The sequence below is a fragment of the Glandiceps talaboti genome, chromosome 11, assembly GCF_964340395.1.
Source record: "Glandiceps talaboti chromosome 11, keGlaTala1.1, whole genome shotgun sequence".
Lineage (NCBI taxonomy): Eukaryota > Metazoa > Hemichordata > Enteropneusta > Spengelidae > Glandiceps > Glandiceps talaboti.
In genome coordinates, this window is record NC_135559.1 from 7,826,259 (window position 1) to 7,841,948 (window position 15,690).

At 35.6% G+C, this 15,690-nt stretch overlaps 2 protein-coding genes across 2 annotated transcripts in view; one reads left to right on the forward strand and one right to left on the reverse strand.

Moving 5' to 3' along the window:
- LOC144442750 (C-type lectin mosGCTL-1-like) overlaps positions 1-2,547 on the reverse strand; it is a 2,871-nt gene extending 324 nt beyond the window's left edge. The window contains exons 1-4 of the mRNA XM_078132124.1: positions 2,449-2,547; positions 1,753-1,762; positions 782-1,169; positions 138-217 (exon numbers count right to left, since the gene is read on the reverse strand). Coding sequence (XP_077988250.1) covers positions 138-217; positions 782-1,169; positions 1,753-1,762; positions 2,449-2,547 — 577 coding nt within the window. The remainder of the gene's footprint in view (positions 1-137; positions 218-781; positions 1,170-1,752; positions 1,763-2,448) is intronic.
- Positions 2,548-6,836: 4,289 nt separating this feature from the next.
- LOC144442589 (sialidase-1-like) lies at positions 6,837-11,356 on the forward strand. Its single transcript, XM_078131970.1, has 4 exons — positions 6,837-6,981; positions 8,098-8,318; positions 9,005-9,099; positions 10,780-11,356. The coding sequence occupies exons 2-4, from the start codon at positions 8,108-8,110 to the stop codon at positions 11,179-11,181; spliced, it is 708 nt and encodes a 235-aa protein (XP_077988096.1). The 5' UTR covers positions 6,837-6,981; positions 8,098-8,107; the 3' UTR covers positions 11,182-11,356.
- The last annotated feature ends 4,334 nt before the right edge of the window (positions 11,357-15,690 follow it).

Sequence of the window (15,690 nt, forward strand, 5' to 3'; positions counted from 1 at the left end):
CACACACACACACACACACACACACACACACACACACACACACACACACACACACCTCCCTCCCTCCCTACTTATAACTGATATATTGAGAAGTGCTTTCGAATTCAATTTTTCAACTTCAGACAAATCTAACTTACCGCGAGTCTCACAGACAGCGCCTTTTGGTCGAAAATCAACGTACTCGTCATCCCATCGTCCATTTTTATTGCCTTTAAACCTAAAGTAAAGAGAAAAAATGTACAAAATGAAGTATTCTTGTTAACCTGTCGTCAGAAAACTCTTACAGTACGTCTGTCATGTTTGTAATTCTTTATAGTAGGTCTGATATAAAACCTAAAGTAATGGTCAAATCTCACGCATTCGAAATTATCAGTATGAAACATTCCATTATAGAGACACATTCCACTATTGTGCATTTGTTGAACTCCCATTAGACCTGTACATTCAAGTCTCTGGGGTGTTTTAATTCTTTCCTTGGATACGTTTTTAAACACAAGCGTAAACATAGTTGTGTGCTTTATGTGAAGCGATAACCCGAGTGATTGGTTCCTGAATCTGTAGGATGAAGCCTTGACATTAGTAATTGAAAAAAAAAGTTGTGGACAACATTTTCCTTACAAAACTCGAAGTCAATAACAAACTCAAAACATTTGAAGATAAAGAGACTTTAATTCTAAAAATCCCAAAGTGGACTAATGCCATTTTAAACTCATTATTAATAAACTTTACCGTATGATAATTTTACGTATATTTACAACGTTATCCTTGTATAATTACTTACCATAACTGAACACAGTCTTGCCCATTTGGATCTCTTTTTGGGTTGTTATTCGGTTCGCCCGGTGCCCAGTGTTCGTAGTCTTCCTCGCAAAGACCCTGGCGGACATTTTGATATGACCATACAAAGTGGTCCTCTACCTTCAAATCGTTCAGACCAATCCAGAAGCCCAAGTGCGGAATACACGAGTTGTCATCCCATTCATTACTTTGGATGTATGATACGACAGCCTGGTCTTTTTGTTGTGTATCCAGGATAGCTAGGCCGTGATGAAAATGGTTACACATAGCATTGGCATTATAGCAGTAAGGACGACAGTTTTCGACTTGTTCGCAGTAGAAGTGGTAGATAACACAATCACATCCAGGATCCAATTTTAATTTGCAGGACCCTATATTAAAGGAAAAAGACAAGACAATATCAATCACTATCATTTCCCATAATACTCTCTCTGAAATACAATATCCGAAGATATAAATAAAAAATTCTCATCCGATCATGGCAATCATCATTCAAACCTTCGGAAGAAGAGTTAATGAAATTTTCAAAAATGTTGATACGGTTTGATACAGTCGCCAGTTCTTCTATTACCTTTGCCTCTTTTATATTACCATGAACGCTTTCACTACCTGAATATCGATTTCAACGATACGAGTTATGCACTGCATTGATGAGAAAGTGATATCTCTGGTCAGGGTTTTATTGGAAGATGGTGAAACGTTTTCAGAAAGTACCAACGATAAATAATTTAAAAATAGAATAAATCGTATGAAATTTGCAGATTAAACGTCATTTATTTTAACACACAGACACACACTGTCTGCCTGTCTATTTGTCAGTTTCTCTGTCTCTCTGTCTCACTGTATGTGTCTCTCTCTCTCTCTCTCTCTCTCTCTCTCTCTCTCTCTCTCTCTCTCTCTCTCTCTCTCTCTCTCTCTCTCTCTCTCTCTCGTTACGTTAGATGCTCTACTTACCTTGATATGTCTATAGTGTTTGTTGAAAAGAAAAGATGAATAACATATTTAAACATGATCGCATTTTCTACCACGACTTGTACTTTTTTACTCCACTCGCCTTAAGGATAGTCCTGATCAAGATTTGCTACTCTATACTACTATAGTTGTCGTTCATCATGGTAGAAATGAGTTTTTTAGCCAATGGAGTGTACTTGGCAACAAATTACCAAATAATCTGCCAAATACAGAAAATTATTCCATCTACCGATTTGGCATGAACAAATCTGAATACACTCCGAGGCCGCTAAAATGACATGACATAAAGTACCTGAAAAATCTGCTAAAAATAGAAAACGATTTCTATCAGCGTGACACTAAAAATCTGAATAGACCCCCAAGGCACATGCACACCAAATATGAAAGCAATCAGTCGAAAATATCAATTTTGACCAAAAAATATGAAATAAACTTGCTGAAAATAGACAATGACACATAGTCTTCGCATGAAAAATCTGAATAGCCTACTAATGGAAATACACATGAAATATATCAAAATAATCAGAAAATCGGTTTCAGAAAGGGGATCAAAATAGAAAAAGTCGAAAAACGCAGGACGGTGGCGCTAAAAAAAAGCCTATCACTAGACAGTCGACAGGGAAAGACCACAATCCGACTTCATGATTTAACGACAAGTTAAGATATAATAGCACTCACTTCACTGTATCCATTACAAGGCCAGTTGCCGAGCTGGGCTGATGCATACGACAAAGCACACAGGAACGCAAACACCAATTTCAATTTGATCTCCATCATTGTGTCTTTACTCTTATACAATTACACTGTAAAAAAAGTCGAGATTAATAATTTAAAAGTATCGTTCATGGAGAGTGTTATCTTGTACAGAATTTCAATCTTTGGAATTAAACGTCATATCCTGGAAATATTTTAACTATTTTCTGTCACTGTGAATTGACAACCTAACTATTGGAGAAGACACAACAGACTTTTAACGTCACAGCTAGTGTTACTCATATAAACATATCACTTAGTTTGAATGTACGATGTGATATGTACAAAAATAAGATAACTCTCTAGACAAAGTGAAATCTCTACCACAACTGCGTGTTCATTTTGACCGAGCTGTTGTTTTGTAAACAACAAGCCACAGACGAAGAACGCAAAACATATATGCAGTGATGTGTGCAAGTAATTATAATAATGATTAATAATGCTCATATATTTCCCTAGTTATAAAACATCACATGAAGATAAAAGTTGAACGTAAACAAGCTTATAACTATTTCTCAACAAAAGACTAAAATACAATTAATTTCGGTATGCTTAATATGCAGGCCTTGGACGATCTTTCTCATTCAGAACACATACAGTTGGAAATATTCGAAAAGAAAACAAAAAAACTCACCTAACTCAAGCGCCCGCGTATCTTCTCTTCGACTTGATGGATGACTTCAGAAGTTGACACACTTGGTAGAATAAGGGGTTATTTAACTATTTTTTCCATCCGGGGGTTCTCTTTTCAACCACAATATCTCCTCATGTGAAATGGTAGACAAGATGCAAATGATTCCAGTATTGTAATTTTTATTAAACCTGTTGCTCTTAGTAGTTCTGGTTAACGTTATCACGAGAGAAGTCGTTTGATTTGACCGTTTTCTAAAGAGTAGGTCTCCATATTCATCAATTGAATGCGTAATTGGTTTTATATACAAAGGTAAAAAGTGTGTTTGTGAAATATGGTCAGTGAATCTATATTGTCAGATCTGTTGTGGTGTAATCTTTTGATATTTTCTCCAATGGGTTTGGACAGTAACGTGAGTTGACTGAACAATGAGTCAAAAACTTTACTCTATCAAATTAAAAACACCCGCAACACTATGTCCACTTTTATAATCACTTGTTTCATTTCTACTGCTAATTAAGGGAAATACAAGAATCGATAACTCGGGAAAGTTTTACAATGAAAATGTCTTACGTATTGTAATTTTATATGTCAAACTTCCCCCCCCCCCCCGTTTTATGCCCACTGCTCTTAGTCGTTGTGAAATAGTCATACAAGTTTTAATCCATCGTATGGTTTTCATAACAGAAGTCGTTTGATTTGACCGTTTTCTAAAGAACTGGTCTCCGTATGCATCAGTTTATCAAAGAGTAATTATTTCTATACAAAGATGAAAAGTGTGTTTGTGAAATATGGTCAGGAAATCTATATTGTCAGATCTGTTGAGGTATTATCTTTTCATATTTTCTCCAATGGGTGTGGACAGTAACGTGAGTTGACTTAATAATGAGTCAAACACTTTACTCTATCAAATTGGAGACACCTTCAACCCCATGTCCACTCCCATAATGACCTGTGTTTCGTTTCTATTGTTCCTTAAGGGAAATACAAGAATTGTATATATAACTCAGGAAAGTTTTACAATACCACCTAGAGTGTTCATCATACTACAGTCTGTGCCTTAGATAATGTCATGTCAAAGTTTGACCTCCTCGGTTTCATTTTTTTTTTGGTGTGCGATTAAATATAGTTTGGTGTTATGTTGTGTGATATGGTATTGTGTCATGTGGTGTAGTGTTGTGTAGTGTTCTGAGCTGTTCTTTAGAAGTGTAATGTGGCATATCTTGTTGTCTTTAAACCTCGACTGGGTTAGAGATTACGTTTGATATAGCAATGAATTCGAATGTAGATATAGGATGAGACAGCTGAGATGTTTGCGACGAACATCTCAGCTGTCCCATCTTATATCTCTTACTTTAAATATAGACTTATGGAAAAGAAAATTGTATATGAGGGGAAATGTCTCTCTCAAAAGGCTCGATCATAACCCAATTTAGATTTGACATATTCTTTCCCAAAATAGAAACAGGGAGATTCTGTGTTCTTGAATTCGCAGACAGGAAATGTGACTTTTGCTAAAATTCAATAGATAATAAAAAAACCCACCACTTTTTGTGTTATTGTAGTCTATACATGGACCTCAGGAAAGTATTACTAGACAAAATAACAACTTCTTTAGTAATATGAATTTAATTAATTAATTAATTAATTAATTAATTAATTAATTAATTAATTAATTAATTACAGTAATGTTTTAATCATTACAAATTATTGAATTGATAACAAACGTTTTACTGGAGGATTTCAATGACAGGAAACACATCATCGATCTAAAGCTGAGACATGCGACAACGATTGATTGATTGATTGATTGATTGATTGATTGATTGATTGATTGATTGATTGATTGATTGATTGATTGATTGATTGATTGATTGATTGATTGATTGATTGATTGATTGATTGATTGATTGATTGATTGATTGATTGATTGATTTTGTTTACGTTGTGTCTGATAAGCAAAATGTTTGGATGTTGCCTGTTCTTTATAAAGTGCACTACGAACAGATACTTATGATTTGATAAGTCCACACGGAACAATTTATAACACATATGTATATCCATCCATATATCTATCCATTTGTCTATCTATCTATCTATCTATCTATCTATCTATCTATCTATCTATCTATCTATCTATCTATCTATCTATCTATCTATCTATCTATATATATATTTATCTATCTATCTTCCTACCTACCTACCTACCTACCTGTCTAACTGTCTGTCTATCTAACTATATCTCTCTCTATCTTTCTATTATACCCATCCACCCATCCATCCATCTATCTTTCTACTATATGTATGTATGTATGTATGTATGTATGTATGTATGTATGTATGTATGTATGTATGTATGTATGTGTGTGTGTATGTATGTATGTATGTACGTGTGTATGCGTGTATGAGTGTATGTGTGTATGTGTGTATGTGTGTATGTGTGTGTATGTATGTATGTATTAGCCTCATTTGTAACTGTCAGTCGAAAATTTAACGCCCAGCCGGAGTACAAGTATGTATATATGTATGTATGTATGTATGTATGTATGTATGTATGTATGTATGTATTTATTTATTTATGTATGTGTTTGCGGTGCACACACGCCTGCATACCAATCTGATTAAAATCCGATTTAGATGTCGGCTAATCATTCATTGCTATTTTACCTTCGTTATTTTGCTTGAATTTACCTCTAGAGGAGGCGATCAGGCTAAAAATGTAAACATGTACTACGAAGGTCAATTCAGGCAAAATAACGAAGGTAAAATAGTAATGAATGATTAGCCCGGACATCTACATCGGATTTTAATCAGATTGGCCTGCCTACCTACTTTTTTTTGTTTCTTCAATGGGTGGGATCAATGAAGATAGGTACTGAGGACATTCTCGTAAAGTGTAAGAAATGTATAAAAACTTCGTATGAATGGTAAAATTGCATTCGAAAAATAAAAATATTAAATGTAAAAATAAAAAGAATCGCGCGCCTACCCAAGTCTATCATGGTATTTGTAAATAAGTGCTCGTTCTAGGTTGTGATTTCGAGTCATCAATAATCTTTACAGCCTGGATGGGTTTTTGCGGACCTCGGTCGTGTGGCGGAAGGGCCCGACTTTAGGAGGGCACGTAAGCCGTACGTATACGACCGAGAAATGACAGCGACAGAGAGAGACAGACAGAGGCATAGTTATGGTTAATTTTAGGGAGTTTATGGGATGAGAAGAGCGCCCGCAACGGTTGGTCTTTCAGTGAAGTGTTTAGTTTGCGTTGAATCTGTAAATTTCCAAAATATATATTGACATAACACCATGCACAAATAGTTTCTTAGTATACTGAGTTTACTCATGAGTACAAGTGATTACTTGGGGTTACAACACTTCCTACAAACTTTTAGATTTTTTTTTTTTTTTTAAATATCAGCATGGACGTGGAAAACATATTGTTTAGCATTGTTTCTTTCCATTAAAAAAAATAGAAATTATTTACACGAATCAAAATCGAAATAAATACCTATTCCTCATCCGTATGGCATGCGCTTCAGTAATTTTCGAACCTTGTCTCCTTTCCCCTTCTTACCACTGAGGGCGCGAGTTGTTGTCATGACCTTCAGTAGAGGTCACAATTCATATGACCTGCATCATGTGACCACTGTCACATGATCGATCCAGCAAAACTTGAACGGAAGGAAAACATTCTGTCCTTCGATGTTGGCTGTAGTCTAGATAAGGTGTACTGGTATTGCACAGAAGGATCACGCCTCGACTACATTTCGTGACAGACTGGTGTCTACTTAGTGGTTTTATCCAACGATTATCCCGATCTGTGACTGGTAATATTTGTTATTCGAAGTTAAACTAACTGCGAACTTGCACACTTTCAAGTTTCAAGTCAAGCTGTGCCTGGTTTATTTTTTCGCAATGTACGTGCACATACCAACATACTTCGCCTGGTTTTCCGTTATTGCCGTTGTTGTTACAAACACTGGACTATGCACGGCAATTACACCTGTCGTCATACACGAGGATATTATCTGGGAGACCGGGCTAGGTGAAATTTCCGCCTACAGAAGTCCCGTAATGGTCAACACACCGGGAGGACTTCTTGCTTTCTGTGGCGCTAGGAAATACTCTTCTGCAGATACCGGTGCCGTGCCGATCTTATCCCTTGCCGATTTCGTCCCCCACGCATGCGCATATTATCCAACAGGGCTTCGCGGGATCAGATCGGCAGCTAAAGCTGCCGATTTCGGTTCCGTTGCCGATTTCGACCCTCGACTCAAAAATCAAGTTCATGCTAAAATTTCTTTCGTATAATCTATCCGGTGATCACTGTTAAAGTGTCTAAGTTCGTATAAAATGTATATATACGTTTGGGGAAGTGGATCATTCGGTTAAAGTCGATCGGAACACAGAATAGCTAAAGCTGCCGATTTCGATAACGCCAAAAACAACACATTACTATACTGATTAAAAGTGGCCGCCCATATTCACAAGTATGTCGGCAAAATCTTACACAGTGTCATCTACAGGCGCATTAAACACACGCTCACGCTTAGGCCATAACCATTATGACATATTAATCAAAGCAATTAATTGTTTCATGCCGAAAACACCTTTAAAAAGAAAGTGGCTTGGAAATCGGGGGTTAGAGAAGTCTACGTCCGGTGGGCCGTTTTATGAATAGAAACCATGTTGGATAGTCTGCGCATGTGCGGGGACGAAATCGGCAAGGGATAAGATCGGCACGGCACCGGAGCGAAAATCATTACCATGCGACGATCTCTTGATAAGGGACAAACATGGAAACCTACCGTTTTTCTTGTTGACGATTTTGATGCCCCGAATGGACTCAATATTGGCATAGTTGTTGTCGACACTGATAAAAAAATGATGCTTATGACATTCTCGTTTTGTGTGCATAATTATTGTCCTGAACATGTTCCTAGAAATTACATCATGAGAAGCTACGACTGGGGTTATTCTTGGACAGAACCTGAAGATATGGCGGTAAAGAGTCCACTTTTTCAAGGATGGCCGTATGGATTTGGTCCTGGATATGGAATTATCAAACAACACAAACCAAACATTGGACGTATATTTGGTTGTGGGCATTCGGTAGATAGGAACCACTTGGCATCACAAGCTATGTACTGTTTGTATAGTGATGGTAGGTGTCTGTTTTAATAATCTTAATGGCCAGGGATTCAATCTCATGTTCATGCATTAGTGTTATCACCAGTGTAGCCATAATTATGACAGGATCATTCTTTGGTCTGGACCAATTTTTTCTGTAACTCTGTCAGACAAATGTTTTTTTAACACTTAAATTTTAATTGTAATATGAATTCGCCTCATAATAAAACATTTCACACCGTTTAATTCCAAAGGGGACAGAATGCATTCATATAAAAATTTGCGCAATTGTTTTGACTATTTTTATATTGCGTGGGAATAAAATGTTTATATCATCTTTATCGAACATAGAGTAGTCAAAATATCCACATGTATGCCTTCTGCCCCCTGTGGTATTTGTATAGCACAGGGCCTTGGCTTTCTGCTTGATAGTGTGTTTCACTGGTATAATCACTTACAAGCATCAAAAACTGGCTTGTTATGAACTCTGCCTTCCTGTGGGCTAGACTACTCAACAAGTTTCAGGTTTGGTTGCAGTTGGTTTCAAATTCAAAACTTTTTTTTTGCTGCCAGAGGCAAAATGCTTGGTTTGTTGTAGAGAGTTTCTTGACATAGTAACCCCAAAACAAAGTTTGGGATTAGGTGAACCCTGATCTGAAAGAGTCTAAAGAAAGAAGTTAGATCGATCTGTTAATATGTGTCTTTCTGTTTTCACTCCAGATGGTGGTGATACATGGACCATTGGTGCCACACTCTATTCTATTCCATATGGGGTTCCTAAGAAAGGAGGTGACTTCATGCCAGGAGAAACCCAGGTTTGTACAACTGTATCCATAGCAACTGTACTAACTAATGAATTTTCCCTAGGCATTTCTCAGCAAAGTGAAGTTCCCCAAGGTATTTCTGGGCAAAACGAATTTTCCCAAGGCATTTCTGGGCAAAATGACTTTGGTACCAGCCATGGTGTACTAGTATTTTCTGAAGATAAAAATGTTTCATTACATTATGTCTGCATTATATGATAGTGGAATTCTATCAGTTGTTAATGATTATTATAAACAATATTCAACTTAGTTTCAAATGCGACTTCATTTTCATAAAAAAAAATAAAAATAGAAATATTGAAGAAAAAAGCAAAAGCTGTTACATTCTGACCTTTGTCTCCTGACCTTGCAATAACAAATAACGTCTAATGAGCTGTCTGACATCAAAGATAAAAATCAACCATTTATGTCCTTCAACTATTTTTAAATTCATGAAAAATCAACAACAGTCAGCTTCCTCTAAGTCTACACTAGCTGCAAGTGGGATGTTTTTTTCAACTAACCAAAGATATATTCACTAAAAATTGGTCAATTACTTATAAAAAAGACATTGTATTTGTTTATTAGTTGTCAATATTATCTGTAGGTAGTGTAATTGACAAGTTTGAATTTTGAGTGAAAGCTTGCTTTATAATCTGTCACCATCATGTTAAAACTGTGCTGGTTGTAAGTAGAGTATCATTTTATGATCAGACTGATCAGCATTCACATTGCAACCTTCTTTCCTACCACATCCTCTGCTGGGGTGACTTACGCACAATACTGGGTCAAATTTTGCCAAATTACTGTAACCATTCAACAGCAAATGGCAGTGGCAAGGATTGAAATGACAACTTGCAGATTCAGAACCAACCACTCTAATGATTCAACCATCATGACGCCACATGAATGATAATATCAAGCACAGCATATAGTATACCATGCACAAACCAAGTTGTACATGTTCAGATAGAAAGTGTGGAATTTATACCCTGGTTGTTCTTCATCACAACACATGTCTACATCATTGGTTCTGCGATGTGCAAATTATGAATCAAAACATTCTCAATTAACATTATTTTCTTTATGCTTTATCATTCTCCTACATTTTCTTCATTCTGTTGGAAAATCCTCGTCTTTGAATCATAGTGACAAGGCCCCCTATGGACAAACACACAATGTCTCGCAAGCTTAATAAATGAACTTCGTTCATTTAGGCCAAACCCTCTCCACTAAACGAATGTTCACAAGTGCTACAAGGACACGTTTATATATGGTGTAAATCGTTGCAAAAATTGATTGATGCCATGTTAATAAAACATGGTAAACACATGAAAGTACAAACATAAAACCAGCACTACTGTAAGTTTGTATCATATTACCAGTAAAATTTTAATGAACTTATCAACATCTCAGTAGTAAATACAGAACCTGTTATTATCATTGAGGGCGTGAAAGTTGTCTAAATTTTGTTAGAAGTGCAAAAACAAAGTTCAGCAGTTGCTTTGACCCCCCCCCCCCAAAAAAAAACAACAAAAAAACTAAGTCCGTTTATTGAGCTTGTGTGACATCACACAATCATCCTGTATGTCACTTGTATTTTCCTTAGCTGAACGAAGAGAAATATTGGGATTGAATATCTAAATATCTCATTTCCATTTTGCATTTATGTCCTCTCATTCTCCATTTCAGCCATTGGAATTACCAGATGGAAGTATATTGGTGAACACTCGTAATTCAGAAGCCTTCCATTGTCGTTGTCGAATTATTGCCCAAAGCTATGATGGTGGTGCATCATTCTCTTTTTCGAATGTTACCATCAATGAAGAATTGGTGGATCCTGGCTGTGAGGGCAGTACAATCATACATAATAACATTGTGTATTTCTCCAATCCAAACACACATTCTGGCAGACTGAACATGACTGTGAAATACAGTACAGATTTTGGTAAACATTGGGATGTCGCCGTTAATGTGTATTCTGGCAGCAGTGAGTATTCCTGCCTATCACCAATTGATGACAACAACATTGGAGTGTTGTATGAAAGAGATGGTTATCACAAGATGGGATTTGCTAAGATACGATTAAATTAGAAATTAGTAACGTAACTTGTCCGCTATCCATATCTGTTTCACAAATATGGAATAGCTGTGTCATGTAGACGTGAGCCAAGGATCCAGAATCTGGTTTTAACTTTAAAGGGAACACCACTCCAGGAAATAAAGGCATTTCCAAAAAATCTGGGTTCAAGAGAGTCATTTTATGATTTAACATTGCATAAACTTCACACGATTACCAAGAAACATCAAATCAAAACTTTATTCACATTCATTGTCTAGCAGTAAACCAGCATTGCCTCATGGGAGTTGGCAGACATACATATGTATTAGAGGAACTAATGAATATTCATGACTGTTTATTGATGGCAATAAGCACTTGAATATTTACTGTTCATCTAATACATATGCATATCTGTTGACTCCCATGAGGCAACACTGGACCACTGCTAAGATAGTCATACAACAATGAATGTGAAACAAGATTTATATGATGGCAAATAGTAAAATGTATATAGTGTTAAATCATGAAATAACTCCAGAACCCAAAATTCCTGAAGAATGTCTTTATTTCCTGGATCAGTGTTCCCCTTTAACTGTCGTAAATATGAAACTTTTTACTTACTCGTACTCTTTAAATTTTGAAAAGTACATTCACGTGTACTTTAAATGGTTCACAGTCATTTCAAGAGACGAGCATATTAAAATGTTTCTATATTAGTGTTGATCAATAAATCAATCAAATTTCTATACCACTGATTTCCAGAGAAATGATCTGTTCAGTAGCGCTGAATGGCTAAATCACATCATAGGTATTGATGGACAAATAAGTCTTCAGTTTTTTGAAGGAATCCAGATGGGAGACTTGGCAAACATCAAGTGGCAAAGAGTTCCATAGTTTGGGACGACTTATGAGAATGATAGACTACTCTTGTTGGTTTCCACGTCAACGATGTCTGTCATTATTGTAAAAGTGAAGACAAAGTTTGAAACCAATACTAGTGAGCTATCGACATCTGTATAAATATTTTTGTTAATTTTTCTCAGAACACAACTGTATTAAACTGCAGTGCTATTACTATGAGTATTCATGAACACCGATGCAAGGAATCACTAGTACTTATGTAGAAATAATACACAAATTAAGTGTTGTATGCTTCTGGATTGTCAACCTTCCAATGAAAATAAATGTCTGCAAGACTATTGGCAGCTATTATTTTACAATAGTATATAAACAAGATGGAAGTAGTTGAAACAAAATTAGTCTCCCCCCCAAAAAAAAGTATGTTCCCCCAAACTTGAAAGACAATATCGATAAAGATAGGTTTTCCTACTGTATCTGTTAAACTTTATTTTTTCAAAGGTGAAAAGAATTTAGAATAATTTGACATTGTTTTTCTATTTAGATCCTCAGGCATGAGGGGAAAATACTTTTTGAGAACGGACTGTTGACAGCTGTTTCTTCATATATGCACATTGTATTTGAAATAGAGTATGATTTCTAAGTGAGGAAGACCAAACTAAACTATGAGCAATTTTTTAATTGCACTTTTAAGTTTTATATTTTATATTTTAATGTTTTAGCGCGTTTTAGCACCCAAGAGATACCTGCAATGCCAGTTTGTGTAGTTTTTACCTTTACTGATTCATTCATATATTTACTAATTTTTTGTAATTAGACAATATCTTAAGAATGCAAGCTTTAAATTCTCTTAGTATGTTGTACACACTTTAATTGTACATCATGTATAATTCTGTTAGCCCTAGTATTGAGAAACTTACCCAAGGGAGCACTTTCAGTTTACATCTTGTTATATTTTGTAATTTTTAGTTTTCAGGATATATTATATTCAGCCACTGCAGACACTTTAGAATTTGATATAGAATGTGCCTCATAAATAAGCTGTTAAATATCTTTTATTTCTTTGATATTAAACCGGAATATGGCATATTTCTTTTAGTTAACTATTGCTACCCTCACTTTCTGCCGTATGGTTGCTCCTAAATAACACTCCTAGTGGCCAAACTATACAATCTTTCGTTTTTTCCTTATAGCCTTGCCTATGATAGATAGATGGGTAAGATTTTCCCATTCATGCACATCTTTAACGGTATTGACATATTTGGGGATGGGGTGATTTTATTGAATGAGAAGTGAATGTCAGCAATTTTGTTATGAAATACTCGTGAGAAATAATTTGTATACTATGAATACACAATAACGGTATATTATGTTCCAAGATTAGATTATCATTAGTTTGCAAAAATATTTCCTACAAAGAGTTTGATACATTTATAGTAAGCACTAGCCTACATGTAGACTTGAAGGACTATCGCTATCAATGTATTTGCTATCTAACCATTGACAGCACTGTCTATGTCCTAACTGACAGTTACGTTGACTTTGATTTTTGCTGTCCTTCCACGTTTACTGTGTGCCATTGGTCTAGAAGCCATGCCACTGTGACACAGAATGTGAGCAATCTATGTGTGTACATTTCAATAGAACACGACGTAAGTACAGGGGTAGGTCGCGTTTCCATGACGACACCTAATTATAAATTCATCATGTGACCAGATTGCACGATATGTCTAATTATGTACGTATTTGACCAATCACGCTCTGTATAGGAATGCTAGCTCTGAATGGTCATCAGGGTAGACTTGGAACGATAGCAAAGAATCAAAATGTCAGTTAGGATGGTGGAATTATAGTTTAGCAGCGGTAGTCGTTGATGTCTACAGATAGATTAAGTAAGCAAAGGAAATTTCCTGATCTTTACAAGAGCCTCTGAAATTTTTATTGCCCAGTAGAACTTTTGATAGCCACAAATTATTCAACAGGTATGATATGACTAAGGTGCAAGATGGGAGGAAATAATATCACAAATTTTAAAATTTGTAAGAATTCTTTTATAATTATTTGAATCAGTACAAGCAAGAATTTCATTTTTCAATTCTCCATCATAGTATTATTAAAATATACATCTATGCAGATTTCATGTATTGGCTTGAACAGAATGCATATGTTGTTTGTGTTATTTTGCCTTGCCCTGGGTAACTCGGTGTTATACATAAAATGTAACGTCCTCCGATTCCGTTGTGATAAAAAAAGTTACCCTTCCTCAATTTTCTTTCTCTAAAACAGGACCCTCCCCATTTGAAATATTTCATTGCTGCACTGTTGTACATGTGCTACTTTTTGCTGAAAATTCATTTGAAAACAGAGACATTTAAAAAGGGACATGACTCCCAAAACAGACTTGAGTGAAAAGTGAACCCCATTTTAGACTCATTAGCTCTAAAAAAAAAAAAAAAAAAAAAAAAAAAAAGACTAGCCATTTTTTACCAAAAGGCGAAAAATCCTGCCCCAAATAAAGGGCGGCACATATACATGTACGTATACCCAATAGGCGGGAGTACCCCACCCCCCAGGCTTGATCCATCGCTGTTATTAAAATGTACAAGGTATACGTTATATACCCAGTTTGTCCATTTGTACTGTCTTTGGGTCTGTCGTATATTACATCACATATCTTGTTGTTAAACATGAATATACAATGTACTTCACAACTAGATCAAGCTCTGGATTTATAAGCTACAATGCCTTCGACACGTCTTTGGGGAAAGGGGGGTTAAAACACATAGGAGTCAGCATATCTAGAGGACCAACGAGGTATATAGTCAGAGCCCTCGCCCCCAGGGAGTATCCATATGGTGTCCAATCCATGGCAAAATTACAACTCCTCATTTTGCTATTCTTATTTCAATTTTACAACTCAAATATCTATTTTTCTGTTCTATATTCCATTTTACAATTCGTCATTCCAAAACTGAATGCAATTAAACAACTGAACTTTCATTTCTGAATTTTACAACTCAACTTTCCATTTTTTTAATTCTGTATTCTATTTTCCATGTTTCATTCTGTATTCTATTGCACAGTTCGACATTCGATTACTCTGCTTCCTGTTTCATTCGACTACTCATTCTTCTAAACCCAATTTCACAGTTACACATTTGATTTCATAATAGAATACAAAATTAAAAAATGGAAAGTTGAGTTGTAAAATTTCATTCAGAAATGAAAGTTCAGTTTTTTAATTGCATTCAGTTTTGGAATGACGAATTGTAAAATGGAATATAGAACAGAAAAATAGATATTTGAGTTGTAAAATTGAAATAAGAATAGCAAAATGAGGAGTTGTAATTTTGTCATGTATTGGACACCATAGTATCCAGAGCTAAGGTATCCTTGCTCGTCTGCATGCCTAGTGGTGTACATGCTTAGCCTAATAAACTTGACTTGAAAAGACGCCCTAGCTCGGTGAACTTATAAATACCTTACTTATAAGGTTACTTCAGATGAATCCATCGAAGATATTTCATACTTGATGTCGGACAAAAACGTAAGAAATGTTAACAATTTAGTGAAGATTATCTGATAGCATTCAAATTAAAATCTTATGAAGGCATGTTGTGTAACACAGCAGGGCTGTGAATTTAAAACGTGCTATCAAAAATGATTAATTCATCAGTAACATG